At 32.8% G+C, this 27,981-nt stretch overlaps 2 protein-coding genes across 2 annotated transcripts; one reads left to right on the top strand and one right to left on the bottom strand.

Moving 5' to 3' along the window:
- Positions 1-7: 7 nt before the first annotated feature.
- Positions 8-18,708, top strand: LOC144849184 (cAMP and cAMP-inhibited cGMP 3',5'-cyclic phosphodiesterase 10A-like). The gene is made up of 23 exons (XM_078706218.1): positions 8-177; positions 629-787; positions 1,523-1,678; positions 2,097-2,146; positions 2,503-2,537; positions 2,875-2,974; positions 5,067-5,160; positions 5,923-5,981; positions 6,678-6,728; positions 7,854-7,912; positions 8,151-8,202; positions 8,897-9,039; positions 9,383-9,475; positions 9,756-9,886; positions 11,293-11,351; positions 11,645-11,787; positions 12,157-12,391; positions 12,735-12,941; positions 13,556-13,677; positions 13,906-14,017; positions 14,239-14,319; positions 17,910-17,998; positions 18,323-18,708. The coding sequence occupies exons 1-23, from the start codon at positions 30-32 to the stop codon at positions 18,411-18,413; spliced, it is 2,469 nt and encodes an 822-aa protein (XP_078562344.1). The 5' UTR covers positions 8-29; the 3' UTR covers positions 18,414-18,708.
- A 1,547-nt stretch (positions 18,709-20,255) lies between these two features.
- On the bottom strand, positions 20,256-24,940 carry LOC144849209 (GPN-loop GTPase 2-like). Its single transcript, XM_078706267.1, has 6 exons — positions 24,450-24,940; positions 23,073-23,489; positions 22,260-22,416; positions 21,884-22,044; positions 21,277-21,407; positions 20,256-20,860 (listed from the first exon to the last, which is right to left on the bottom strand). The coding sequence occupies exons 2-6, from the start codon at positions 23,460-23,462 to the stop codon at positions 20,788-20,790; spliced, it is 912 nt and encodes a 303-aa protein (XP_078562393.1). The 5' UTR covers positions 23,463-23,489; positions 24,450-24,940; the 3' UTR covers positions 20,256-20,787.
- Between the last annotated feature and the right edge of the window lie 3,041 nt (positions 24,941-27,981).

The raw sequence follows: 27,981 nt of genomic DNA, 5'->3' as shown, positions 1-27,981 counted from the left end.
AAGAAAGATCCATTGAAAACTAGAAAAATATGTCCTGTCCTTGGAGGCAAGTTTCATGGAGGAGATTACCGGCCTTTCCAGGAAACTCAACAACAGTATCACTTCGTAGAAGTGCCGGTTGTCAAAGGAAAAGTCCTGCAAAATCAGTACAATGTTCAGTACCAGAGTTGCGCGAAGGTACCGCTTAGGCTCTAGGCCTAGACCTACTAGGCCTAAGCTAGGCCTTCCATCTAGGCTACAGGCTAGGCCTATTAAACAACAATAACAAGTAGTAGGCCCTATTTACTATATTAGCCTAGTAGGCCGGTGCTAATGCACTTTCACATCACACTCTCTCGAGCTTAACCAATTTAAAAACATTCACTAAAAATATAGGCCTAGGCTAGGCCTAGCCTAGCCTAGGTAGCCTAGCCTAGGCCTAGGCCTAATTACTTAGGCCTAGGCTAGCCTAGTCTACTAGGCCTAGGCTAGGCCTAGTTTATAGGGAGGGGAGCCAGGCCGGGAACAGATCTCTCAAGGATCTGCGCCGTTCTTAGCCATAGTAGGCCTAGCCTCGATAATTAATAGTATGCCTAGGCCTAGCCTAACCTAAGTTCTCTTTTTTTTCTATGTTGCTATGTTTTCTAAGTGACAATTGGAGAAAATGTAACACCTCAAGCAATAAAGGAATACTTGTTACATCATCCTTGGCTGGTTAGAGAATTTGTTGAAGAGAAAGTTACAGCAGATGAAGTACAAAAATGGTTGATTAAGAAACAACCTAATAATTTAGAAGAGCCTTGTGAAGGTACAGTACATTAGATTATAAAAAATGTGTTAGACATTCTCAATTTAAGTATAGCATCACTGTACAATCGTTTACGTTGTATGAATCATTATTTTGAAAAGTGATTTTTATTGCAAATATTTATATCTTAATTTGATCTTAAGCTCTGTCTACACTAACAAACTAGTTTGACAAAAAAGTGTGATGTGACCAAATATGGTAGTGATATAACTTCATTCATCATGTCCATATGGGCACATCAAATTTTGTTGTCACATAAAGTTTGATGGTGTAGACAGAGCTTAAATGAGGCCAAAAGGAATACCATTTTCTATGATATATACATTATTATAACACACCTGATTGTATTCTTGCAATTTGATTGGTTAATTACTGTTGTGTGCGTCGCCTATAACTGTTCTACTCCACGTCTAAAGTTAGAGCACTACCTTTTTTTATTGGCCTAGCTTCCTGATTTAGAGTGGATAAATTGAATAAAAGTAGGTGTGTTAAGGCCAACTCAGACAGCGTACGACGCTGTCCGAGTTAGCCTTTATAAAACAAATGAATGTTTTGTATTCGTTGAATGGAGAGAATATTTCATTTGATGACAAATTTACTGTTCTATTTTCACCTCGTTCAAAATAGAGCAGATATTTTTCCAACTTATGAAATATCCTCACCATCCAACCAAATAAATCATTATTTGTATATAAATGTAGATCATTAATATTAATGTTATTTAATTGTTTGTAGGGAAATTGAAGAAAGTACCATCTGACATGAATCTATTTACACTTGGTAGTTCAAAGTGTGGTTTACATACTACTATGCTAAATATGGTAAAGGATATAGAAGATAATGTAGAAATTGCAGAGAAATTGAACAAAGTAGCCAAAGTGATTGCTAATGGTAAGATCCACTTTCTGTGGCAGATCCAGGGCATTATAATTTCAGGTACACAGAACAATTTCCTTGAAAAAGTAGTAAAATGTTCTGTTCCTGAGACACCAAAAGTACTCTGTAAAATGCCAAATTGCTGACTGGTGGTTCTGCTTTCAAACTATGGCACCTCCCCTCCCCTTCAAATTTGTGATATACAATACATTTTAAATAAAGGGTTGAAAGAAATTGGAAGAAACAATGAAATTAGTTTTTGCTAATGTGTAAGAATTAACTAAAATAATCAATCACATATTCATTTATTTTAAGTATCAGAATAAATAATGTACAGTAAAGTAATCATGATGTGTTGCTTCATGTCATAACTTATTCCATGAATAGAAAGGGTATTTTCTATTACTTTGACATTTTATTATTGTGATTCTAGGATGTAATGCAGATGTGTATACTCTATACCTTGTGAATTCTATGGGAAACGTAAGTTGTATTATTTATGTATTTATAACACTTACTGGTATTATACAAATGTATCATTACAAAGCATTATTTTTAGTATGTCTATAAAATCTCAATCTGAGTTTATTATTATCCTTCTTTTACTTAGAATTTAAAATTGAGATGTTATACAGCACCTCAACCATTGCACTTCTGCCTTAAAACCGCTCAGATACTTTTGAAAGCTACTTAAATCAACCTCAGTAATTCTAATAAATCTTTTCAATTATACATTTGGTGGGACTGCAAAATGAAAAAATAAAAAGGTTTTTGATAATTTAGCCTAATGTTTGACAATTACTGTTTGATTTTAAATTTTATTATCTTTGATTTTTTAGGACATTTTCTTTTGTAAAGAAAATAAAGAAGGAAAGTGAGTACGTCAAGGGAAATTAGCATTTCTGTTTAATTTATATATTATATTACTAATTATAATAATAAGATTTTGGTGGTTATTGGTTGGTTTTCTTATGGCAATTTAGTACAAAAACAAATAAATCATCTGTATAGTATACCTGTTTTCAATTAATATTGAATTGAACATTTATAATTTATATAGATATAAAGTGTATTTAATCTTGTATATTATAAGCTATAGAAAGCACAACAGATTTTGATATTAACTGCATTCAACAGCAGCTCTTTTTATAAATGATTTATTTTAGCTTTAGCCCAGTAATATATTCTACTTGTGTTTTGTTTTATGACAGGATTGATCAGATTGTAAATGGTCCAATAGCGTATGGGCAGACAATCTCATCATATGTCGCATATAGCAAAGAAATAGTTATGGAGTCTGATATATTAGGGGTATGTTACTGCAAAGTCAATGATTCATATCTAGATACATTAGATATTGAATTTCTGGTGTGTGTGTTTGTGTGTATAATAGTTTAAACAAAATAATACAATTTAATTGATTGATTCAAAGAATATTAGGATGGTACTTGCTTACTCATTTGCCAGTAACATTATACTAAAGAGGTCTATAACATTTAATGAATTAAATAACATTTAGTATAGGCCTACCCAAATATGGTAGTGTTGGCAATAATAATGTAGACCTGTACTGCTTTTGCATAATTTGCATGGGCTCATAAAAACCATTTATTTTTGCTTTATTTATGAACCATACAAGCATGTACATGATATCTTTGGGATAAAATTCATGTTTCTCCTATTCTAAACAGTAAAATGAAGAAACTAAAGCAACTTATTTGCTTAAGTTTGCTTATCACACTTATGATTATCTCTATCATATTCAGTGTCTGTCCACAATTTGTAATATTTTATGCTATATAATATACAGTATACAGTATGTTTCTACTGAGAGGACAAAAACTGATTAAATAGTGTGAATTATTAAAACAGGACCATAACCACATCGTCACATAATCACACACTGTCAAATGGAAGCTTGCGACATTTATTTTATTTCCATTGAGCAGATTTTACGTCAGACAACACAAGGCACTTATTTATAATGTTAATATATATTACTGCATTGTAGCTAATGATGATGTAGTGACTTTCTGCAGATACCAGTTCATTATTTTGGGTTGGTTTTGGTTGTAAAATCACACCAAAACAGTATTACGAGCTCATATAAACAGCACTTAAAGATATATATATATATATATTTAAAACAAATTTCATACGCATCCAAAAGCGAGCACAAACTTGCAAATTACAGGATGGATAAACAATTTTATAATTTATGCTTATAAACTAACTCTCATTTGAGGCTTAGGGAGTGGAGTTAAAAGAGTCGTGAGTTTAACCCTGGCACTAGGTCAGGATTGAACACTGGACCTTGGGTTTGGAAGGAAAGCACGTTAACCACCAAGCTACAGCTCCACTTCTCTACTACTTAAATTAAATTTTTTTAATGCAATTTTAATGTCACATAATAGTTATTCACCAAAATTGAATTGAAAAAAAAACACAAATTATTTACATGAAAAAACTGTAAATTAAAGCAAAAAAAAAATAGTCAAATTGGCTGCCAGCCAATAGAAATATATAATAACTAGAGGGTACTCCGAGAGTACAAACCTCCGCCTACTGTAAAATTCTCCTACACAAAATTCCCCCTGAATATTTTTTTTTTACATTTTGTGTTAATATGTTAACTGCACACTACAAAGTTGTGGATGACAGTGTGGTGTAATGGTTATGTATCCATTCCTCACAGTTGAGATTGCTGGTTCAAGTCCCACTGAGGTTTTTTTTTTTTATTATTTTTTTATTTCTTTTTTTTAAAGTTTTTTGTGGACCTTGATCTTTGACCCTGACCCTTTCAAAATTTAACCACAATTATATGATGTGTCATTGATCATTGTGGCTAAGTTTGGTGAGAATCGGATAAAAACTATGGTCTCTAGGCAGTAAAATAGTTTTTTGTTAGTTGTGACCTTGACCTATGACCTTTTCCCCTCAAATTCGAACTTGTTTATTATTTTTTACATTTATTTTGGGGCATAGATCATTGTTGCCAAATTTGGTGAGAATCGGATAAAAACTGTGGCCTCCGGCTGTTCACAAACACACACACACACACAAACATACAGGGGTGAAAACATAACCTCCTTGGCGGAGGTAATAATAATAAAATAAATAACAAATAAATAAATAACATAATAAAATAAATGGCTGCACCCTACAATTGGTTGAATTTAACTGTTTATTTTGTCATTTTATAAGTGAAAATATTATTTCGGTTTTTTTTTATATGGAAAAGATTTTAATTTAACAAAGTTAAAACTTTGTTAAATCTACAAAATGACCTATTCAAAATCTGATTTTATGAATCTTCATTTTTCATGTTTTTGAGGCATAATACATCTTTAAATGTTTCAATATATCTCATTTATTCATGTAAACTTTCTCAAATATTGTGTAGGATGAACGCTTCCCAATGGGTACTGGTATGGATGAATGTCAAACCAAATCATTTCTGGTCTTGCCTATCCTGCAGCCTGATGGAGAAATTATTGGTAACTATAATAGGCCTACTCAATTATTATTATTCTGAAGATCATACGAATGAGTGGATAGTCGCTATACTAAAAAGAAAGAACTATTGTTTAAAATTTTATAAAGCAATTTCTTTGTAAAGAAGGGAAGTGAAGGGTTTCTGATCTAATCAAATTCGAATAGATATTTTTGGTGAGGTTTAGATGATAATTATGAGTATTAAAGTGGCATAACACAGTGGGCAAAGGCCCTTAGTTTAGCACTCCGCTGGGTAGTTGCATTGGACTACACATGCTCTAGAACCCTTAAGCTCTGGGATCTCTGGGTTTAGACAGTGAGTGCTTCGTTTTTAAGGGGCCTGCTCTCTAGCTTTATGTAGCAAAACATACTAAAACAAAACTAAAGATTTCTGTTTTACTAGGAACCCTTTCACATAGAAAATTTAGTGACAAATTTTAACTGGTGTCTAAGACTTACAACACCAGCTTACTTACCACAATTTCTGTGTGACAATGCCTATAAGAATTAACATTAAAACTAAAATGACACTGACAACCTAGATTTGTTTTCACTATTCTAATTTCTATTAACAATAATTTTAATTCACACTCAACTAAACACCAAATACAATGCAAACAAAAAAGGTTTTTTTTTTATCATAGTTGGGAATAATCAGAGGTTTTACCTAACATATTTTTCATCGTAAATGAAAACAAAAAATGCAACAAATATATGTCACTGTGTTTGATGATTCAGATTTTTAAATTTATTTTTTCCTTCAGGAGTTTTAGAGCTTTCACGCAATCAGAACAGTAAGATGTTCAGTGAAGAAAATAAACAGGTCAATTAATAATAAAGATCATTTAGTTAATGGAGAAAAAGTATTTTAAATTAATTTGTAGATTCCAAATAGTCTATAATAGCCGTTGATAGGTGCTTTAGAATTTGGAGATCGAGACAATTAAAATGAGTTAAGACAAACACAGGTATGAGTAATTTGAAGAATGATTTATTGACAGATGGAAAGAAAAATTGACCAATAGTATCGCATGATTAGCATGACTAATGCAAGATACTTCACCCTGTACATACGATATTATTGCAGAGCCTATCATCTTTATAATGTATCTCTCACTATATCATATATAATTTACTGTCACAAGTATTTTTCTATGTGTAAGAAACAAATTTAAAATTAAAAACCTGGGGTATAAAGCCAGTAATAGAAATTGTTAAAACAAAACATATTTAAACTGCTTTCCATTTAAAGCTGTTAGAAAAACTTGTCTATGAACATTTGTGCAATTTTACCAGAACCCTTAAATGTAATAATTTGGTCCACCTACCCTGTACACTTGCATCAAATACGTTATATAATACAAATTTGATTATAATATTATTATATATTACTAATATTCACAGTCAGTATGGTACTATTGTATGGTGTCAAAGTATGATATATCAACATTATCCTGCTGATGTGTTTAGTCAATAGTTAAATTTATTAACATTTATTAAACATAATTTTTTTATTTAGGTGGCGTGTATGTACCTTTCATGGGTCGGTATTGCTATACATAAAGTACAGGTAAGTTGACAAATTAGTGTCTCTTCATCATGTCAAATTATTCTACTGCAGTTACTGCAGTAAATATTTTTTTTACTGCATTAACATATGATTTTATTTTGTTTGTATGTGCTGTAGTTTAAGTTTATGTGGTGGTCAATTGCAATAACAATGTGTATTAATTACCTACAAAAGCTTGCTATATAATTGCATAAACATTTTAAAGATTAAGAAAATGTTGCTACTAAAGCAACTCCAGAAGAATAATTTTTACATGGTTCCTACCATTGATACAACACTTACAAATTAAGATTTCTATTTTATCCCCAAATATATTCAGGTAATTCATTGTCAACTTTAGATATAGCACAACCAATCAAAATTATTATTCGATAGTTAGCTGTTATTTTGTATTTAATGGATTTAGTTTCTCTTAATTAAAACATCTGTCAGCTTCTCATTAATTCATTTCTAATTGCTTAGCAAATTAAGCAGCAGCTCTTCAAACTTTTACACTAATTGCCATAGGCTAAGCATTCCTAATATAAGTCAGTTTGCTTGAAAAAAAAAAAAATTATTTGCAATTCAGCTCAAATTCACTTCAGTTCATGATTAATGAAGTCTTCCATAATCTCAACATTTTACTGAGAATTATAAAAAAGGGAAAAATAAAAATCACTCGTATTTGACTTGAATTGAACATAAAATAGACTCTTTCATCTCATCATATCATCTTTCTTCGCTGTGTAGAACTTCATTTGAGCAAGCACATGGGTTGGTCACATTATGCAGCTGATCCTAATTTCTTCATACATTTTGACTTCCACTTTATTATGTTTTAAAAATTTAATTAATTAATTAAGTCAGATCAATTCTTGAATCCTCTGTTGGACTCCACGGACTCGTGGAGTAGATGGTCTTCCAAAGATGGTGTCTGAAAGTTTTTTGATAGGAGCATTGTAAAGCTGTCTGTACTGTACTATTTAATATTAAATATATCATTGCATGACCTACATCAAAAAAGTTTACATTGGTTATTTATATTGTTGTGCATTTATGGTTATGAACAATCTGAGAATTTGTGTTCAATTAGTTTGTATATTTAATAATGTAGTCTTTATTTAATGTATAAATGATTGATTGCAGGTATGCAAAGGCTTAGTGAAACAGCGAGAGTTCAACGACTTCTTACTTGAGGTCTCCAGGTAATTTAGTGTTAACTCAACTTAAAAGTTATGAGTCAGTGTTTTTTTTTAATTTATAAATAGTAACAAGTAATGATTTAAATAAACTTCCTTCTATGGTATCTTGACATACTTTTTTATAAATTGAATATAAAACGATGGGTTGGAAAGGTACAGTTAAGGACCTGAAATCCACAATTATGGCACAAATATATCTGTATACATCACAAAATCTGAAATAATTATCATTTGTTTACAGGGTGATATTTGATGATATAGTTGCCACAGATAGTCTTACAGAACACATAATGGTATTGTATTTGGTTATTTATGAATATACCTAATTCAAACAATTATAATTTACCCTATAATTAATAAAATAAATTTAAAAGGCAAATATATATTTTGTTATATTGTTCCTTGTAAATTTTGTATTTCCCTACAAGGAAAGTTTTTTTAATGAAATGAAATATACTTCATACTTAATATTATTATGCCACATTTTAACTATACATACTTAAATATTAGTATGCTACAATTTAAGTTTGGTTTTATTAAACTTCCACACTTAGGTCAATATATAATATTAACTCAATTAAAAAGACCAAACTTCCACACTTAAGTGAATATATTAATATTAACTGAATTAAAAAGTTTGTATATCTTAAATATTATTATGCTACAATTTAACTTTGGTTATATTAAACTTCCACACTTAAGTGAATATATTAATATTAATTCAATTAAAAAGTTTGTATATCTTAAATATTATTATGCTACAATTTAACTTTGGTTATATTAAACTTCCACACTTAAGGTGAATATATAATATTAACTCAATTAAAAAGACTGGATATCATTGTGCTCAATTAAACTTTGGTTACATTACACTTCCACATAAATTAATATTAACTCAATAAAAAATGAATTTGTGGCTGGTAAGTGAATACTTAAATACAGCCTTAATTTTGTTATGCTATAAATAATTGTTCATTTTATGCACAGATGTTTACTAAGAGCTTGGTTAGTGCTGATCGTTGTGCTTTATTTCTATTGGATGAAGACAATGATGAACTTTATGCTGATCTCTTTGATGAAGGGTTGGAAATTGATGGAAAACCAGTCTTTGCAAGAAAGAACCAAATAAGGTAATGCAACCATGCAAACCTTTCGAAGAAACGGTGAATAATATCATTTAAATACTGGCAACAAAGAGATACTATAATTTAATTGTTAATAATTTTTATTGTAATAAAGTTTTATAAATATAAAGTTATTACTCGGTGTCACTGCAAAACAAGTGACTAAAGCTATATATGCTTTTTGAAATAATAATTGTGACCATTTTTGGCATCATGGCAGCATCTGTCTTGGGTACTTTTCAGTGACAAACCCAGACACAGTTCTTAAAATTGCTGGTCACAAAGATTAAAAGTCAAACTAAAAACTGTAAATGACGACATGGTAATACTTCATATTTTGTATATTTAGATTTTCTATTGAAAAAGGTATAGCAGGACACGTAGCCAGGACAGGTGAAGTGGTCAATATACCTGATGCTTACAGTGACTCAAGATTCAATAGGTCAGTTGGCAATATCTTTGCCAGGACACTTTAACCATTATACAAATAATATTTATGAGTGTAGTGTACAAATAATTTAAGGGAAAAAGAACCAACATTTTTCAGTAAATGGAATTATTTGTTCAATTCCATAAATATAAAAGACTCATTATTTTAACGAGAGGCTAGGCCAATGCCTAAACTTTTTTGGATGCCGAGTAGAACAATCGTGCTATAGTGTGCCAACTTTAAAATGTTGAAACGTATTAATATTATATACAGACAATGTTTTGTTCTACAGAGAAGTGGACTTGAAAACAGGGTATACAACCAAGAACATTCTATGTATGCCAATCCTGAGCCAAGGAACTGTCATAGGAGTGGTTCAAATGTTAAACAAGAAAGGTGCAGAAATGGCATTTAGTAGCACAGGTAAAATACTGTAGGCCTACTACAAGAATCTTTCTCAAACTCACACTAAAGTCGTTAACTCACTAGACCGAGTTCTGGTTGCCCAGTAAAGCTATCGCTTCACATAAGGTACTTTGGCTTTCTCTTTTTTAAAGTCTTGCCATTACATGTTCTGTGAGTGAACGTACTGTGTATTTTTGGATGGTGTAATTATTCTAAAAAAACATGCACAATTTTAACAATCTAGATAGGTCGTGCCCACAGATGGTTCTCGAATACACAGTCATTTCCAGTGTAAAAAAAAATGTATTTCAAATGTACGTACCGCAGGACTATAATACATTGTTGTTTACAGAAACGAATAAATAGAAACGATGATTTATGTAGTCAACTAAAATTAGCACCCTGGGAATTACTTCCGAAAGAGGAACTTTCCACAAAATTAAAACAAACCCAATTTTTGTTTGTATGTAACATTGAGAGATAAGGGATGGGGAAAAGGATGGGTACGTACAAAGAGAAACAATTTTTAAATATATCCTTTTTCCACTCAGTAACGAAATATTTGTTCATGTTTTATCGGCCTATAAATAATATAACACTAAATACAATAAAAGATTTAATACTTTGTTAAACTGAAATTGTCATAGTAGATTGAAATAGTAAAGTACATGTAACAATACACCACTACAACGTTTATATTGTTTGTAATTATTAATTAATACAAACAGTAATAAAGTTTATTTGTATATTATGTGTTTATATATCTAACAGTACCCACACTCACAGTAAGGCATTTTCGATTCAAATGGTGACCAAAAATGGTTAATACATATTTTTAAGGTTTTAAGTTTATCCCCAAGGGACCATAAATTTACCTACTTGTGTTAAACCAAATAATTATACTGGAGACTGAGAGATTGGATGTTCCATTCATCGCAAATCAATACATTTGTGTAAACGTATATTAAATCTATCAAAATAGTATTTTTTAAAGAAAATCAGCCTGTCTTTAACATTATGATGATGTACTCAAGCTGTTCAACCGGTTTTCAGCTATTAAAAACCATTATTGTAGGAGGAGATAGGTAAATCAAAGCATCCTCGTATTATTGTGTGCGGGTATTTTTCAAGATGGACATCCATTAGACAGATACCACGGTTGGAAAACACTCCTATTTGGGGCAAATCATTGAACCTAAAACCTTTGTTTTAATTGTCAATAACTAATTATCTAACTCGATTTAATTAGTAAACAGGGTTACGTCAGGTGGTTAAAATCAGTACCAAAAGTAAGAACCAACTTTATATACTATCGAGTAAATATTCTAGAAGTAACGCGCAATTTACCAAATTTTGCCCTTACGTAAATAGAAGCAGACAAAATAAACCAAGCAAAAATAAAAAATAAACTTTTTTATTTCCAGATGAATCCAATTTTCGTATGTTTGCAGTTTATTGTGCCTTAGCTTTGCACTATTCTAAGGTTAGTAAAGCCTGTTTTACGCTAGACAAATTTGTTTGCACAGATTGAAAACATCAGCTTATGCATGCATATTCAACATTCTGTGTGTCAAACTCACTTCTGCGACAAATTCTACCTCCTTGAATTTTTTATTTAGCAAAATTATTAGTTCGAAGGAAAAAAATTGCAACCAATTTGGAGCACATGAGGTGTCCTTTTTATGTAAAGTAAATGAATTGCTTATGGTTGTATTACTATAGTACTTTAAACATTATAATTACAATTCCAGGTAAGTTATGTTTGCCTTTGTTTAGATCTATGGTACAATCCAGCAGTCAGACTGTATGCTGGCTGTTGCTACTGAACAAGTAGCCTACCACATCACTGCAAGTGCCTCACAACACAGTAAACTAATGGCCAGGCCTCTTCCAAAGGTTATTCCACCAGATGCTGATGAGTAAGAATAGTGTTGTGTATAATATACAAATAATAACATTATTACATTTTCAATGTATATACTGTATCTTGAACGTAAAATTAATATTTAATGCCAAACGCAAATATTAAGCCTAATACTAGAAAATTTCACTTTACCAGCCATATTTCTATAGGTGAGTGTTTGTGTATCAAAAAGTTCTTTTTGTCAACACCGGTATTTGCTAGATCTCTTAGATCAGATTAGCACAAACAAAAAGTTATAATATGCACCTTATATCTGACCTTTTAAAAGTTCATTTATTTTGCGTAATCTTCTTCAATAGAGCTACTATACAACGGTGTCAAACTGCAAATTAACTTTTACAAAACTGGTTTTTTAAACATGTAGGTTTCACTTTGATATCCGTCCATATACCAACATATTTCCAGAACTGTTTATCTACATGACATTTGAACTCTTTGGAGAGGAAACATTTGACTTGCCAAGTCTTGCTAGGTTCATCCTGACTGTGAGAAACAGTTACCGACTGGTACCCTACCACAACTTTGAACATGCCTTCACTGTTACGCATTGTATGTACTGTCTCTTACGAGTCACTCAAGGATTATTCTCGGAAATAGAGGTACTAAATTTTCAGTATATTATTGTTAATTATTTGTTCATAAAAGTTAGGTAAAATTCTTTAAAAAATGCCCTAAAATCAAACAGACAACATTTATGTGAGCAGTGTTATTCCATGGGGTGGTCAATGGGTGCACTGACCTTTAAAAAAGAAAAAAAAATCCACGAAACATTGTCATTGTCATTAAAAAGTTCCTTTATTTTTTAATACTTTTATGTTTTTAAACTATTTTAGGGGAAAAATGTTGCTGTTTTCTTCCTCAATTATTACGTGTTGGTTATGCAACATAGATTTCTCGCTGGATGCGTACGATTCTTGTTTATATACATTTTTACTTTGACAGATGCAATCACTATTCTTTGCCTGTATTTGTCATGATCTGGATCACCGAGGTTTCACCAACTCCTTCAACGTTAAGTTTGATACACCTCTGGCGAACTTGTATGCTACATCAACAATGGAACAGCACCACTTCAATCAGACTGTATTCATTCTCCAGCTTGAAGGTCACAACATCTTTCAACATCTACCAAACAATGTCTACAAACAGGTACAACATCTAGAATTAGGAGACGATCTGCCACATTTGGCAAATGAGGAATAATTGAATTTGATTATCACTAACGTAATTTATAGGTACATTTGTAGTGTTGCACTGGACACTTCTGTACTGTTGGCTCACCAGACAAGCAGCATAAATATTCTTTGTATAGCGCCATATTTGCAATAGCACTCATTGTGCTGTGGACTTAGATGTTAAACCTTTTCAACACCATTCTTCCGCTCTAAGGGTCAAGTCATATAATCGGCTGCCAACTATGGCACCATTACATCAGTGGCTATAGTGTGAGCTAATACACCTGGGTATGCCCCTACTCGTCTCAAAAGATGTACTAGGTTCTTTAAAGTACAATTTACCGAATTTTGCCTTTACGTAAATTTATATATAGATACTACAACTATCAATCCAAAGGTATGAAAAATGATTGAAATGCTCTATTGCCTCATTCATAGTACAGAATTAGGTCCTGCATAGAGCACAATGAAAGGCACTAATGACATTTTTAAAGATTCCAATGTACAGTTTAATTCCTATTGTTATTAACACAGATAGAACTATTTATGTATTCTTGTAATGCATTTTTTATTTTCATATTGTAATAGATGCTTGGTCATATAAGGCATAATATCTTAGCAACAGATCTAGCTCTTCACTTTGACAACCAGAAAGAGCTGGCCAAAATATGTTTAACAGACAACTTGTGTATAAGCAATCCTAAACATAGGTAGGTGGTGTAGTAGAGATCTCTATTCAGTGAGGACACTTTGTTGGTTGCCAAAGGTGTCCCCTTAATAGAGGTTCTACTGTATTGGCAACATGTATCTCAAATTTGTCTACTGATAATGCTTGTTTTGTCTAATGTAGTCTAGTGTTTGCTTGACATGCACATGTGTGCCTGTCGATACCATCTTAAAGTAGCAATAACGTATTTCGATTTAATTTTAACTTTCAGAGCTAATTTACATTCCTTGTTGATGACAGCCTCTGACTTGTCTCTATCTGCAAAATACTGGCCTGTCCAACGTGAAACAGTAGATCTTATCTATGAGGAATTCTATCAGCAGGTACAGTATAGTGAATATTACAAAAAATTCCAATTGTTTATTGTTTCTGAATTTGGAAGATAAGAAATATGACTTAAAAAGAAAGATAAATAGTCTAGGCCTATGCACACTCCAGCCAATCTGATTGGAGTAATTTGTGCGCTAAGTCGTCTTTTGTATTTTGGTAGCATTTCTAAATGTTCAGAAAAAAGTTTCAGTAATAAAATAACATTTTGTTTCAGGGAGATGTTGAAAGAGAGCATGGGTGTGAACCTCTGTCGATGATGAACAGAGGGCTTAAAGATAAACTTGCCCAAGAACAGGCAAGTGGAAATCCATATTAATAGTATTCCATATTTAATTTCTATTCAACTACTCAAAATGTAAACTCTTTTGTACTTATAGTACAGGAAAACTATGAAATATGGTTGAAAAAATTGCAACAGAATTTATTTCACCACAATGCATTTCTATAAGGTCCCTATATGAACATATTAAAAGTCTAGAAAAATCCAGGTAGGGGAAATAGGTTTTTTTAAACAAAATGGCCGCCAATGTCGAAAATGCCTAAAAAAGGACAAAAAAACATAAATAGTAGATCTAATTACCACTTTATAGCGGTTTTTACAATGATTTTTATATTTCTTTACAGTTTCGAAGATCTGAACTACAATATACACATTATTTTAAGTGTTGTTAATTAGAAAATGGCCGCAAAACAAATGTTTAAGTATCTAGATATATCCCTATTGTTATAATATATAAAACGCAGTCCTTCCTATGCTTAATGCATAGGATTACGGTGTCTAATAATAAATCAGTTCATTTACATTTGTACTGTTATAACAATTATTACAAAATTGGTGGTGCCAGTGGGGAGGGGTATAGGGATGGGAGATCATATGGGAAGGGTGAGGGAGTCTGTCCGGCCCCCCCCCCCCCATCCCCTCTCCCCAATTGGCTATTTTCGGGAGTATATGTAGACAATATGATATTTCCTAATATAAAACAATAACCCATTGAGTGCTGTTTCAAAGATTTTCATTTGTAAAAGTGACTAAAACTACCCTTTACTGGTATAATATTGTCGGAACTTTTGGGTGCGCTCCCATTGATGGCCCAGCCAATTGACGCTAGCTGCGCTCTCTCCAACCCCCCGGGAGAATCCTTGAGCCATCACTGGACTACAATCTATTACCGTATTTATTCGGATAAACGCTACATTTAGAAAAATCGAATAAACACCCCCCCCCCCCCCAATAAGACATCATTTTGAATAACCTACACCACCGCACCCCCTCCCCCCGCCCCCATCGGACATCATTTTGAATTTATTTCGTTGAATGTACGCCCCGCCACATGCATATTATACATAATATTGTGTTTTAACACATCTCTATTTGTAATAGAATTCACTGAATGACATGATGGTGTTGTATTTGTTCATATCTAAAGGGTGTATTTATTTGATTATACATGTTACCACATTACACCCACAAAAATAAACGCCTCTCCGAATAAACTCCTCACGTCGATTACATGCCCCCACTACCCTCCTTAAAAATCAACCACCAAGGGCATTTATTCAAATAAATGCGGTAATTTCACTTTCATCTTGTCAGTATCTCATCCTCCATCTATTGGTGGGGAATTGAGCATGTGCTGATGCCGTGGCATTCTTAAAAAATAGTGGAGCAGCAGCCCAAACCATATTTTCTGCAACTGCAATTCATTTTACTACAACCTTATTTACAGGTACATCTAATCAACTTTAATAGTTTCTCTGGTGCTGGTAGTAAATTTGTCATCAATACTTTCCATCCCTAGTCTGTGGGTTGAAGAGTATTTCCTATCCACTGCTATACCTGGTAATAAAGACTCACGAAATGAAATTTTGCAGCAAGGGAATAGATTTGCTTTTTGCAACTTTCTCAAAGAAAAGTAGGCTGTCTAAAGTCTCCATTGACTTCCCTCCATATATAGCTACCAATGCCAAATTCCTGATGCAATGTTTTCTTTTTTTTTGGAAACTGTTTGGTTTACAGAATTTGACATACAACTCCAAATGTGATTTTTAAGACCAACACCTTTTCCTAAACCAAATTTACTTACGGCCCATAATTATAGCCATTAAACACAAGAGTTTACTTTGCCTTCACATAACATGGTACATAATAAATGTCTTGAAATGTTGCTGTTTCGGGCCAAGAGGTTGATGTAGCAGTGCTCCCCCATTGATAACATACAGTGGGCAGTGAGATGAAGGTTTCTGAGTAGTCTAGCAGTGTGTATGGAGTAAATGGAGTAAAAGAGGGTTGCAGGAAAAGTACAAGGTTCTTTTTAAACAAATGATGCATTGTGTATGACTGTCTCACATAGCCATCAATGATGAAATAGTATATGTGAGGGAATGTGCACTGCTTCTCTATTGATGAATATGGTTGATTTTGACCCATGTGTAATAATATGTTCTTTCCTCTTAAATTAATATTCTGTCACGGTTGCTTCATTCATTGATTTAATACCGTATGTTCTCGATGGGGAGCACTGTGAATGCATGTAAAGTCTTTCCTTGTTGTGAAGCTCTCTAAAAATTAATTTGCTTTTTATACATGGAATCCAGGGATGTGATGCTACATCCCATCTATTTGGTAAAAAAAAAGGTGTTAGTCTTAAAAAGTCATAACACCTGGGCAGTAGTATGCTTACAAACTCTGTAAAACCAAACGTCTCCAAAAAAAAGAAACCATCGCATCAGAGGAATTGGCATTGGTAGCGCTATGGAGGAATACGTTCTGGGAGAAAGTAGCAAAAAGCAAAACAGCACTTGAAATAAAGTCTATTCCCCCCAACAACAAATGCTGCAAAATGTCATTTCCTGCGTGTATATTACCATGGTACAGCAGACAGACTGGGGGATGGAAAGTTACAAATGGCGTGATGTGTCCATTGATGACAAATTTACCACCAGTTACCACTGTTTGTGACGAATACCACGGCATCAGCACATGCTTAATTCCTACCTATAGAGAGAGGATGATAACTGGACAATGAAAATGAATGGATTAATAGATTGTAAGATTGTATAATTCTATTGTAATTGTTTTATTAGACACCGTAGTCCTCCATTATAATGCATAGGACTACGTTGTCTATTATTATAACCGTGGTGATATCTTGATACTTAAATGTGTGTTTTTGCTGCTAAATAGCACTTAAATTAATATGTATATTGCAGTTTAAATGTTTGACACTAAAGAAATATAAAAAGCATTATAAAAACTGCTATCAAAGTGGTAATTAGATATACAATATATGTTTTTTGTTCATTTTTAGACATTTTTCACCATTGGTGGCCATTTTGTTTAAAAAAACCTATTTCCCCTACCTGGATTTTTCTAGACTTTTAGTATGTTCATATAGGGACCTTATAGAAATGCATTGTGGTGAAAAAAATTCTGTTGCAATTTTTTCAACCTTTTACTGATTCTGAGCATATCTTTCCTGTACTATTAAGCCAACAAAAAAAGGTTATGTTGCCGTAACAGGCCCAAAAATATAAGGTAGGTAGGTAGGCAGGCAATTTTTTTTTTTTTTAAATTGAAAAAGAACAAAAGAAAAAACTCAACCACTTTAATCATTTGCTTATATTGAGTATTTCTTAAATAGTCTTGATTTGTTTCCACTTTTTTCTTCTTTAAAATAACTAAAAATCTCTAAGGTAGGGTCGGTTGGGTTACACCAACACAAGGTATTGTTTACCTTGGCAACCCACTTGTGGATGGCAGAATCATGCACGTTGTCAGGTGTTCAAATAAAGTTATTACTTTTCGAGCTATAGTTCTGCAGATGAGTTACAACAAAAGAGACAAGTTGAAACTTGATTAAAATGTATGTTAAATTTGTTTTACAGGTGAATTTCTACAAGTTCATTTGCATACCATGTTACACAACCTTACATCAAGTGCTTCCGGTAACGCAGTCTCTACTTGAGAGCACCAAGTAAGTTCATTATCAACTCAATGTGTTTTCAACTTTATGTTATTAGTAGGTTAGCTGAAAGGGGTAAAATATATTGGGCCACTCAATTTAAATTCGAAATAAATTCAATGATATACCATGCAGGCAGTGATTAGTGTAATTTCAGGTGATGCAGCAGTGTGTGACGTGCAACCAAGCATGCAATTTAAAGTGCGGATACAGATACAAGATAACTTCCACGGACCGTTGAATAGGCAACGCGAAATAGACTCCCTATTTATTTATCATATTATCGTATTCCCAAAATGATGTGTTCTTTCTAATCTATGTTATATTCATATTTAGGGATAATTATCTACAATGGGAGAGAGCTATGCTAGGCAAGAGTACACTGATGTGGAGTGTAGACAGCTCACGAACCAAGGAAAACCAATGAGTCTTCCATTATTGCATTACATATTTAAATTCTGTGCAATATCTTAAGACTTGCAATAGAATATAGAAAGGACTGTGCAATATGAAAATACAATAGTATGCAAACACTATGCAATAGTTATTGTTCACCTAAATGTTCATGTATTTATAGTATTGTTCTGAAATGTTATTATTCAACGTTCTAAAATTACACTTTGTGAATACTGTATAAAATGTTCATTATTATTGAGTTGGATATATTTAAAACAAAATAAATTTAAAACCGCATACAAATAATTAATAAATACATTTATTCAAAGGCAGCTTTGTAATGTTAATAAACATTATATTTACTTTACTTTGAGTGCTATTTTATTTTTCAAGATAATGCCATCCTTCTGCATCTTCAAGTTTCAACCATGAAGATGTGATTTGCCTTTATCAAAATGTTCCATTTTTTTCCCATGTTCTCTTCCATGGTCAGTAGATTATGTCAATGTTATCTATTTTATCATTTCATTTTTTCCATCCCTTGCATTGACATTTCAACTAAATGTTGACATTCTCTTTTTTTTCTGTTTTATTTAGTATCAATATGTTCTATACAATCAGTTTTGTCCAGTTCACATTATCTTAACCCTCATTTTTATCTTTTTATTCGTATCATAGAGATGAGGCATTCTCCAACTATCATGTTCATCTACATTCATAAATGTCATTCGGTCTGAGATTAAAATTATCCATTTAATAGTATCCCCATTTTCTACTTTCTCTGGGAAAAAATTAGAAACGAGTGTTTCTTAACTGATTTATGTTATATGGGGTCTATATATCCACCAAAAAAAAGTTCCAGCTCATCTGGCCTGGGGAAAGCCATTTTTTATTTTCAAAATGGCCACCAATAAAATACAGGTCATATCTCCGCTTCTACATAGTCGACAGAATCCAAAAACCCTCTCACTCTCCATAGCAGCTCAGTTCCCCTTCACCTGTCCCACTCTCTTATTTTCCCAGCCAAATAAAAAGCTATATAAATACCTACTCACCGATTGACTTTAACAAGGGTATTTCTCCTTCCAGTAGGGTTGCGCATCTAAAGTTTGCGAAACCAAGGCATAACGTCAACCTAAAACAAGACCGGAGGTATTTCATTAGAAAGAAATATAATGTGATCTGTTATTTTTTTTTTTTTCAAAATGTTTCTGTACTCACTTTTTAAGTAAACAAAGAAAATGATTAGTAGATTTCCCATCAATACAATGTGAATGTGTTCAGTTGATACGTTACTATGTACCGTACATGCCATGGCAAACAGTTTACAAAGCTACGATTGGCAGAAAAAGTCACATGAATTCACATGCACATTTGGAATATGATGTACATAGAAACGGCGCGTTAGCCCTTTAATCCACCACGTGGTCACACTACATGCGCGACCGCCCAGTCAAAATAATTTATTCCGTTACGGTATTATGATAAATGTTTTAACATAAAAAGGAACAATCATTCGAACAATATCGAAAAGAAATGTACTTTAATGTTTGTATAAAAAAATTTACCGTATTTATTCAAATAAACACCCTGGAGCATTTTTTGTTCAGAAGGGTTTTTATGTGGGGCGTTTATTCGAGGAAGGTTTTATTTGTTTAAATGGTCATATGAAATAACATAGATTTTATCTTTTTGTTTTCCGCTTACCGCTTGTCTGTGTAAATTGGTCTTTAATCGTTTTTGTACCAAAAAAACAGTTAAAACTTACTAGTAGACTTTATAATAACCTCACTGGTAAATAATTAAAATAATACATACATAAAACTCCTTATGCATCGGTACAATGTTTAATTGAGGAGACAAACGCAGAAAGTACTTTAGTTCATGTTCTTATTTATTTTCCTTCATAAATAGTATGATACGTTTTTCACGTTTATGCAAAATAAATTTTAAAATCTTGATGGGCATCTTTTATAGTTCATTGCAGCGCATCTGTCTCAGCATCGACAGTATTCTGACAACTCTATTGCAAAGTTATTCTGCTGTACACTGACATCACTTCTGAGATGTCAACATCTGGAGTAGAGTCAATGGCAGGATCATCATAATTTTTATTCCTATCATCAAGATTAGTCATTCTCCATTTATCATGTTTATCTCCATTGTTTATTCAAATCATCAAGATGTCATTGTCCATTTCCCATGTTGATATATATACTGCCATTCGGTCCAAGATGAAAATTATCCCTTTCATCTGTATATCCAATTCTGGATATCTCCAGTAGATGGAAGGAAGTTATTGACAGATCATCCTCTATCTATCATGTTCATCTTCATTTTATCTCTATCCTCAAGATGTGTCATTGTCCATCTTTCCCTTTTCATCATAATTTTTATCTTTACCTTCACGATGCGTCATCGTCCATCTTCCCATGTTCATCTTCATTTTTCATATATTTCTCCTGTACAGATGCAGCTGTAAAACTTTTTGTTAAGGACAATTACACACAATCATGAAGCAATAAAAAAATTACTTTGGTTTGCACAACAAAATGATGGTAAACAAAGAAAGGCATTAAGTTTTATTGAGAAAATAAATAAACGAATTTGAATGTCTGAAAAATAAGTTTTTCAGTTATTTCCATGTTAGCACAAAGAACTATTAGCTTATTGATGTGTATGTGACGTTACATCCGGTCTTATGACGTCATTACAGCTTCTTTTGCTGTACCCAGAGTATCGCACATTCATGCTTGTTTTGTTAAACTAGTGTTGACAGAGCTTAACAAAGTGTCCCTAGTTGGCATAGTGTTAAAACATATATTACAGTTACACCTTGTTTGTTTCATCCTAAAGGAGGGATTCTACATTATTATAATACTGTGCAAGGATATTTGAAGTACTCAAAATCAGCTCCAACTGCACATGACATCAATGCTTGCATGTTGCGTTCTTCTAAATCACCAAACACATAACCATTTGCTTTATCCACTAACTTCATCACATTTAGCATACTGTCTTTATCCTGTGTAACAATAAGTAGAAACCAAATGAAAATTGTATCATCACCAACCAAACCCACATCCGAGTGACATAAATTAAAATCCTCATAATACACAGTACTTTTTATTAATAAAATACTCTAGACACAAGTAAATGCTCATAAGCTACAGTATAAGCAGGGAGTAGGAATTCAACTCCACACAGTCCATGCAAAAAGCATGCTGTTAATTCTTCTAGTTGATTAGAAACTGGTGTTTGGGAAAACTGTCATAACCAGACAATTAAACAGGTAAATGTACAGAAGAAGATTTAGGAACTTGGAAAAAAGGAAAGGTGCTGAACAGTGAGGGGATGCTTTCTCCTCTTTTGACCATTTAAAGGAGGTGCTGTGTTTACAATGGAGAACTTTTAAAACCAGTTCATTTGACTTTGTGAAATTTTACTCTAAAAATAGTGAATGATTGATTTAGTCTAAAAAGTGATTTCCTTGTAAACTACCTGAATGTTGAGCGTACAGAATGACACAAGACTGTAATCTTGAATCAAGCCAATCATTGCTTCATTTAGTTTCTTGAACTTCTTTACAAATGGCACATCTTCCAGATGATCCAAGAGATAGTTCAAATCAGACACTTCAGTGTAATAATCAAGGTTAAAAGCTGAGAGGAAAATCACTCAAGCATTTAGTGGAACCTAAAGAAACTTTTGCAATAGTTACTGAAGTTGTTTCACATTATAATTCATTCATTCAAAAAATGGCAACTTAACTGGCACAAACATACCTAATCTTTGAATTACCAGTAAGTCATTTTATTCACCTTGTGGCAACATAAAAAGCAGCAAGATAACCATGAATAAATTATTATTTATTTACCTAATTTTCCATATGTTTCAACCAAATCAATTTTTGAGAGAACGTTGATGTGTGGTAGCTCAAGTTGCAGCATTGTAGAGAGAGATGTCAACAAAACAGAAATAAATTTGGATGGATCACTGCAATAATGTGAGTCTACTAAATGTACAGCTACAAGCTGCAAAAGAGAGAGACATTTTTAGTTATTTAAAAAAAAAGAAGAAAATTAAACAAACGGGACGGTAATTAACATAGCGGTATTGTTATTTCGAGACACAAGTGACGACGGTCATCCCTCTCCTAAACAAACTCTGCAGACCCGGTACATGCAGGTTTGGAAGTTTCTGTGTTAGCAAATTTTAAAAGGATGAACCAGAAACACCTATAAAACCTTAAAAGGTGCATACAAGTCCGATGTTTATTTTTTTAAATGAATCCAGAAGAATCAAAGTGAATTTACAGCCTACATATACTATAATATACATAAAACTTGATGCTTTTTTTTAATTAAGTAAAAATAAAACACTTGGGTCTACCATGTGCATTCAGTTCGCGTACTGATCAGCCATTTTTTATTGTTGTAAAGTTTCAAAATGACGTCATTAACTTTGCCATTTATCGCACCAAATGTTAAATCAACCAAACACAGTACTATAAAATGGGAATGGAATAATACTGGGCTTTATATGCATGCACAGATTTATAATATGTATGTAAAAAATTCATCTATAGTAATGTACTGTACAAAAAACTTTGTTTGCTTTCTCCTAAATACAGTTTTTGTGAAACTGTTTTAACCATTATGATTCAGTTTCCTGAATAACTGGCCTTTACCTTAAAATTCAGTTTTAGTAATTTCTGCAGAATATTTTTAAATGAATTATGATGAGTGTAGAGTTCAACTTGTCCTGGGCAATCAAATAACAAGTAATAGTCTTTCAGATTCTCCAGTTTCTTCAACAACCAGTCCACATTCTTTTCTAAATATTCCATGCAATAGATCAGACTGCCATTTGGTCCAAGATGGAGATTATCCATTACATCTGCAACAGATATCAATTCTGAGATGTCAACATCTGGAGTAAATGGAAGGAGGTCATTGCCAGGATCTAGATTAATGATGGCTACTTTCCGACCAATTCCAGTTAAGAAGTGTTTCATTCCATTGCAGTAAGTTGTCTTTCCAGCTCCTGGTGGTCCAATCAGTACTTGAGCAAATGCCATCACTTTAGTTTAAAGCTCAACTGTAGGCTGTAATAAAGAAAAAAAAACTTGTTTATTTTTTGGGGCAAAAGAAACTACTCAATTTTCATAATAAAATATACATAATTTTGAGGCGAGCAGATCGAATGATCGAATGGTGTGTGCTAAATGTTCTTGCAAAGTTAAGATTAGTTTAGTTTGTTGGGATTAGAATCCCATCACTTTACGTCTTCCACACTCAACTAGGCCTAGATCGTGAATAGTTAAAAAATGTTAGGTCGGTAAATCATGTTAAACTTACTTTACTTTGTTGTGTTTTTATGACAAATTGTAATTGAAATTATATTATTATTTTATAATACAATAAACCTAAAGACCACAAGCGCTTAATTTCCCACTACTTTATGTACTACATGCAGTAGGCCTACTAGGCTACTGTATATAAATAAATCACTAGGGCTATAAAATAAGCCTACATACATACAAATCATAAATGTCGAAAAAATGATGCACTGGCTGGGCGTTCATTCATAGAAATCAACATCAGCTCAACTTATCGGCGGTCCAACAGGTCATATGTCGCTAGCCCTACCTGTCCTATCTAGGCTAAATATCTTACCTTGAATATACCTTGAACCGTAGGACTTTGAGAACTTAGCTCATTTGTCCCTCCATTGTCATCAATGAGAACTCCTCAGTAACATATGGGCGAAACTTGAGATGGTGGTCAGACCATAACTTTGCAATCTTATCAGTAGGAGGCCTACCTATAGCCAGACCTAGGCCTACCTACTGTTTACTGTGTAGCTAGCTGTACAGTATTTACTATTTTAGGGCTGCCTAGTTGGCCTAGCCTAGGGTAGTAGGGTAGGCCCTACCTAGACTAGAGTCTGAGAGCCAACTCAACTGGTTGGAAGTGTCAAACCACAACATTGACAAGCCGCAGAAGGCTAGGCCTTCTAGGGTCTAGGCCTGGCCCTAGGCCTAGCTGTATTTACATACAATTACCTTAGAGAGGATATAGGCCTAACGTATTATCAGATTTCACTTGCAGTTAATTTCGAATTTGCATGGCAATGAAAACATGTGCACGACGCCAGGCCAGGTGGTGTTGATGGGGTTGCAAAAAATGTGATTTTTTTCCGATACCGCTGTCACGCCAAATGAGGTACCGCTGCCAAATGAGGTACCGCACTTAATTTGGCGTCTAAGGCGCCAAATTAGGTACTATTGCAAAATGAAGTTCTATTGTCATTTTTTAAAATACAGTTTATATAAAACAATCATATTTAAGCCAGTATTAAACTACAATATGTATTATGTGTTGTTACGCCTGTTATTAGATCACCATTACATTAAATTAAATATAAAGCAGAAAATAGTTATCCTTTTTTGATTTTCGTCGAATAGATCGAAGCGGAAGTGCTTCGGTCATGGTCCGCAAATTATATGATACGCCTTGTGTGCCAAAATCTTTTTACTGCTTTTTAGTTGTGCTGCAGTGCAGATTGTCTGTGATCAAGCAGAATCTGAGGATTTACCTGTGCTTGGGGGTCTGTCTATCAAGGTACAACATTTCGACGAAGCCAATTTAATATTTTCATTTTTTTAAATATCTTGAGAATGCGTCGTCATTTATTCTGAAGCTAATACTGTAGGCCTATATACCGTAATCAGGCGGTATTAAGGCTAGTTCACGTACAGTAGAATTCACGTAGAATTATGTGGTGTTGTTGCTTGATTGTAAATTGCCCAGATTCTTCATTAGAAAAGAACTGATATTAAGGTTAATTCTGGAACTGATATTAAGGAGTTTTTAGAACAGATATTAAGATGTCCTCTTACGGAGTCCTCACAAACTCATATAAGAGGTCCTCTTGTGAAATCAGGTTCCCGTCGAATTTATTTCAGCTAAGTAGCTAAATTATCATGGATTTTGTACCCACCATTCCATCGATAGCTTTTTTTCTCTCTTTTGTGTCGCAAACATATTATTTAACACATTTGTTAATTCCCAATGTCGTTATAATTCATCAGTAACATTTATCAATTCCGTATTACCTCCTATTTCATTAATGTTCATATTTTTCTATACACTTGACAATGATCATCATTATCATCTATATCTCGTTTTAAAATATTTTACACATAAAGAATTTGTGAGATTTTCATTTGTTTGTTTTCATTTTACAACCAGGATTATACAATGTAATTTATATACAAGATGAAACGAAATAAAATCAGATCAGTACCACCTGTAACTCGTATCACAGTGAATTCCTTTTCTGATAATCGTAGCAAATTAGAAATTATATTAGCATAATAGTATTTCTTAAAGCTAACCATTTTTCTATACTTGTTTCTTTATTGTTATATGTTTCACCGTGATTCAATGTTATATAGCATATTGCTTTTAAATATAAATAGTGAAGGCTGCAAATGTGTAAATATAGGCCTAATCTACTATTCCATCGATATAGCTAATTAAATTACTGTATGTCAATAAATAATATATTAACTTGATTACAGTAGCATCCCACTCTCATCACCCCACAAAGTATAACAGTGCATGCATGTTCCACATTATGTACGACGTATAATTGATGGAACGAACAACCGAGATGAAAATAACGCATGCAATCTCCATTGCAAAATTAGGTTCCATTTAAGTATAAATTCTAATATTCCCGACCTCAAAATAATTAGTGTTATAACTAACTGTATTTAGCTTCCTAGAATTTCGTCCACCCCTCCAAACGTGTTTCCAACATCGTATCAAACAAGGTGACCGACTTCATTGCAAAATTAGGTTCCATTGCATTATTGCGAATTTAAGGTTGTTCCCCCGACTTCGAAGTAATACTTGCTTAGAATTTCGCTCAAACTTTTTTCCCAAATTGTAATATGATCTGAACAAACGACTTTATTGCAAAATTACGTTCAATTGTTTGCGAATTCACGTTGTGTTCCCAACCTTAAAATAACTCATGTATTTAGCTTGCTTAGAATTTCGCTCACCACATTCCCGTCCAAACATTTTCTCACATCGATATGAACAAATGAGATGACGACTTCATTGCAAAATTAGGTTCAATTATTTGCGAATTCACGTGCTTTTTTCCAACCTCAAAATAAGTATCATGTATTTAGCTTGCTTAGAATTTCGCTCACCCCATATCTCATCCAAAGTTTTTTCCCACGTCATATGAACAAGATGACACGACTTCATTGCACAATTATGATCCATTATTGCGAATTTATGTTCAAATGTTCCCGATATCAAGGTAAAAAGTACCAGCTGAATAAAATATCTCTAACATATTGCAAAATTAGTCTCTATTATTGGGAATGTTTCCGACATCAAAGATTGTTAAAACTTGATGAAAATGCCATTAGGATTGGTGAATTAATTAGTTAATTACCATTATTTATTTATTGTGATATGCATGTTCAACTGTTACCTTCTATTACGGTACGTGACATGAAAAGATTGATAACAAAAGAGAACAACGCAATATCTCAAAATTTGGTTTCATTATCTATTTATGTTCTAAATGTTTCCGACCTTATGAGTTATTGTTTTGATGAAACAATTTGATGAATTTCCCCTCGAAGTAGGCCTACCTGTAGCCTGCCATCCCTTATTTATTTATTATAGGTCACACACACACGTGTAACAAATGAGATGATGAAATTATAACAAATATCTAACTAACAATTTGCGACTTAGGTTCGCCATTATTCCGAATTTATGTTTTAATGTTTCAGACATCAAAGTAAATACTGTATAGTGTTATACTGTAGGTATAATAAGTGAAATAAATGTGATCATTTAACTCATATTCTTAAAGAACTTATAAATAAAAAACATAAATAACATTATACATTTAAAAAAAACGGAATTGATTAAAAATGAAACTAAAAGGTTAGAAAACTGTATAGTTAAGCAATGTTAAACAAAAAAATATATACAATATAATCAATAGAATAACGGGATACATTCATATTCAACGAATAATCATTTTAATTTGAAAACATAAACATAGAAATTCATAAAAACGAACAAAATAGTAACGGGAATAATGTACCGACGAAAGGAACGTCAAATCAAAATATTACTAGGAAATAATGCAGAAATGGCGTCCCATAACTCAAACAATCAACGTTTTAGCGCTAAAGGCAAATTGTCCCAGACCATGTCCGCATAACATGCAGACGTGACTTCAGACACTTCCCTTTGGCGCTAAAACGAGTAGTCTTCTTTTCCAGCTGCTTAGAAAGGGGTCGGTAGGCTTCCCATCATGCATGTCGAGTTTTCTATATTTTTCGATGGCAGTACCTTTCGTTTTTTACACTAAAATCGTAAATTTTCGTCGTATGTTTCAGTTATAATGGTTTAATTTCATACAATGAATAAAGATTATTAGGTTAGAAATACTCAGGTTAATAATTTTCAGTTTGTGTTTATTTGGAAATAAATAATATCCATATTTAACACGATTAGCTCGCCAGAAACGTGCTGCCAAATTAAGTGACCTAG

This window comes from Antedon bifida, chromosome 7, assembly GCF_963402885.1.
Source record: "Antedon bifida chromosome 7, ecAntBifi1.1, whole genome shotgun sequence".
NCBI classification, from domain to species: domain Eukaryota; kingdom Metazoa; phylum Echinodermata; class Crinoidea; order Comatulida; family Antedonidae; genus Antedon; species Antedon bifida.
Note: the sequence above shows the minus strand (reverse complement) of the source record. Positions and strands in the feature narration are given on the sequence as shown.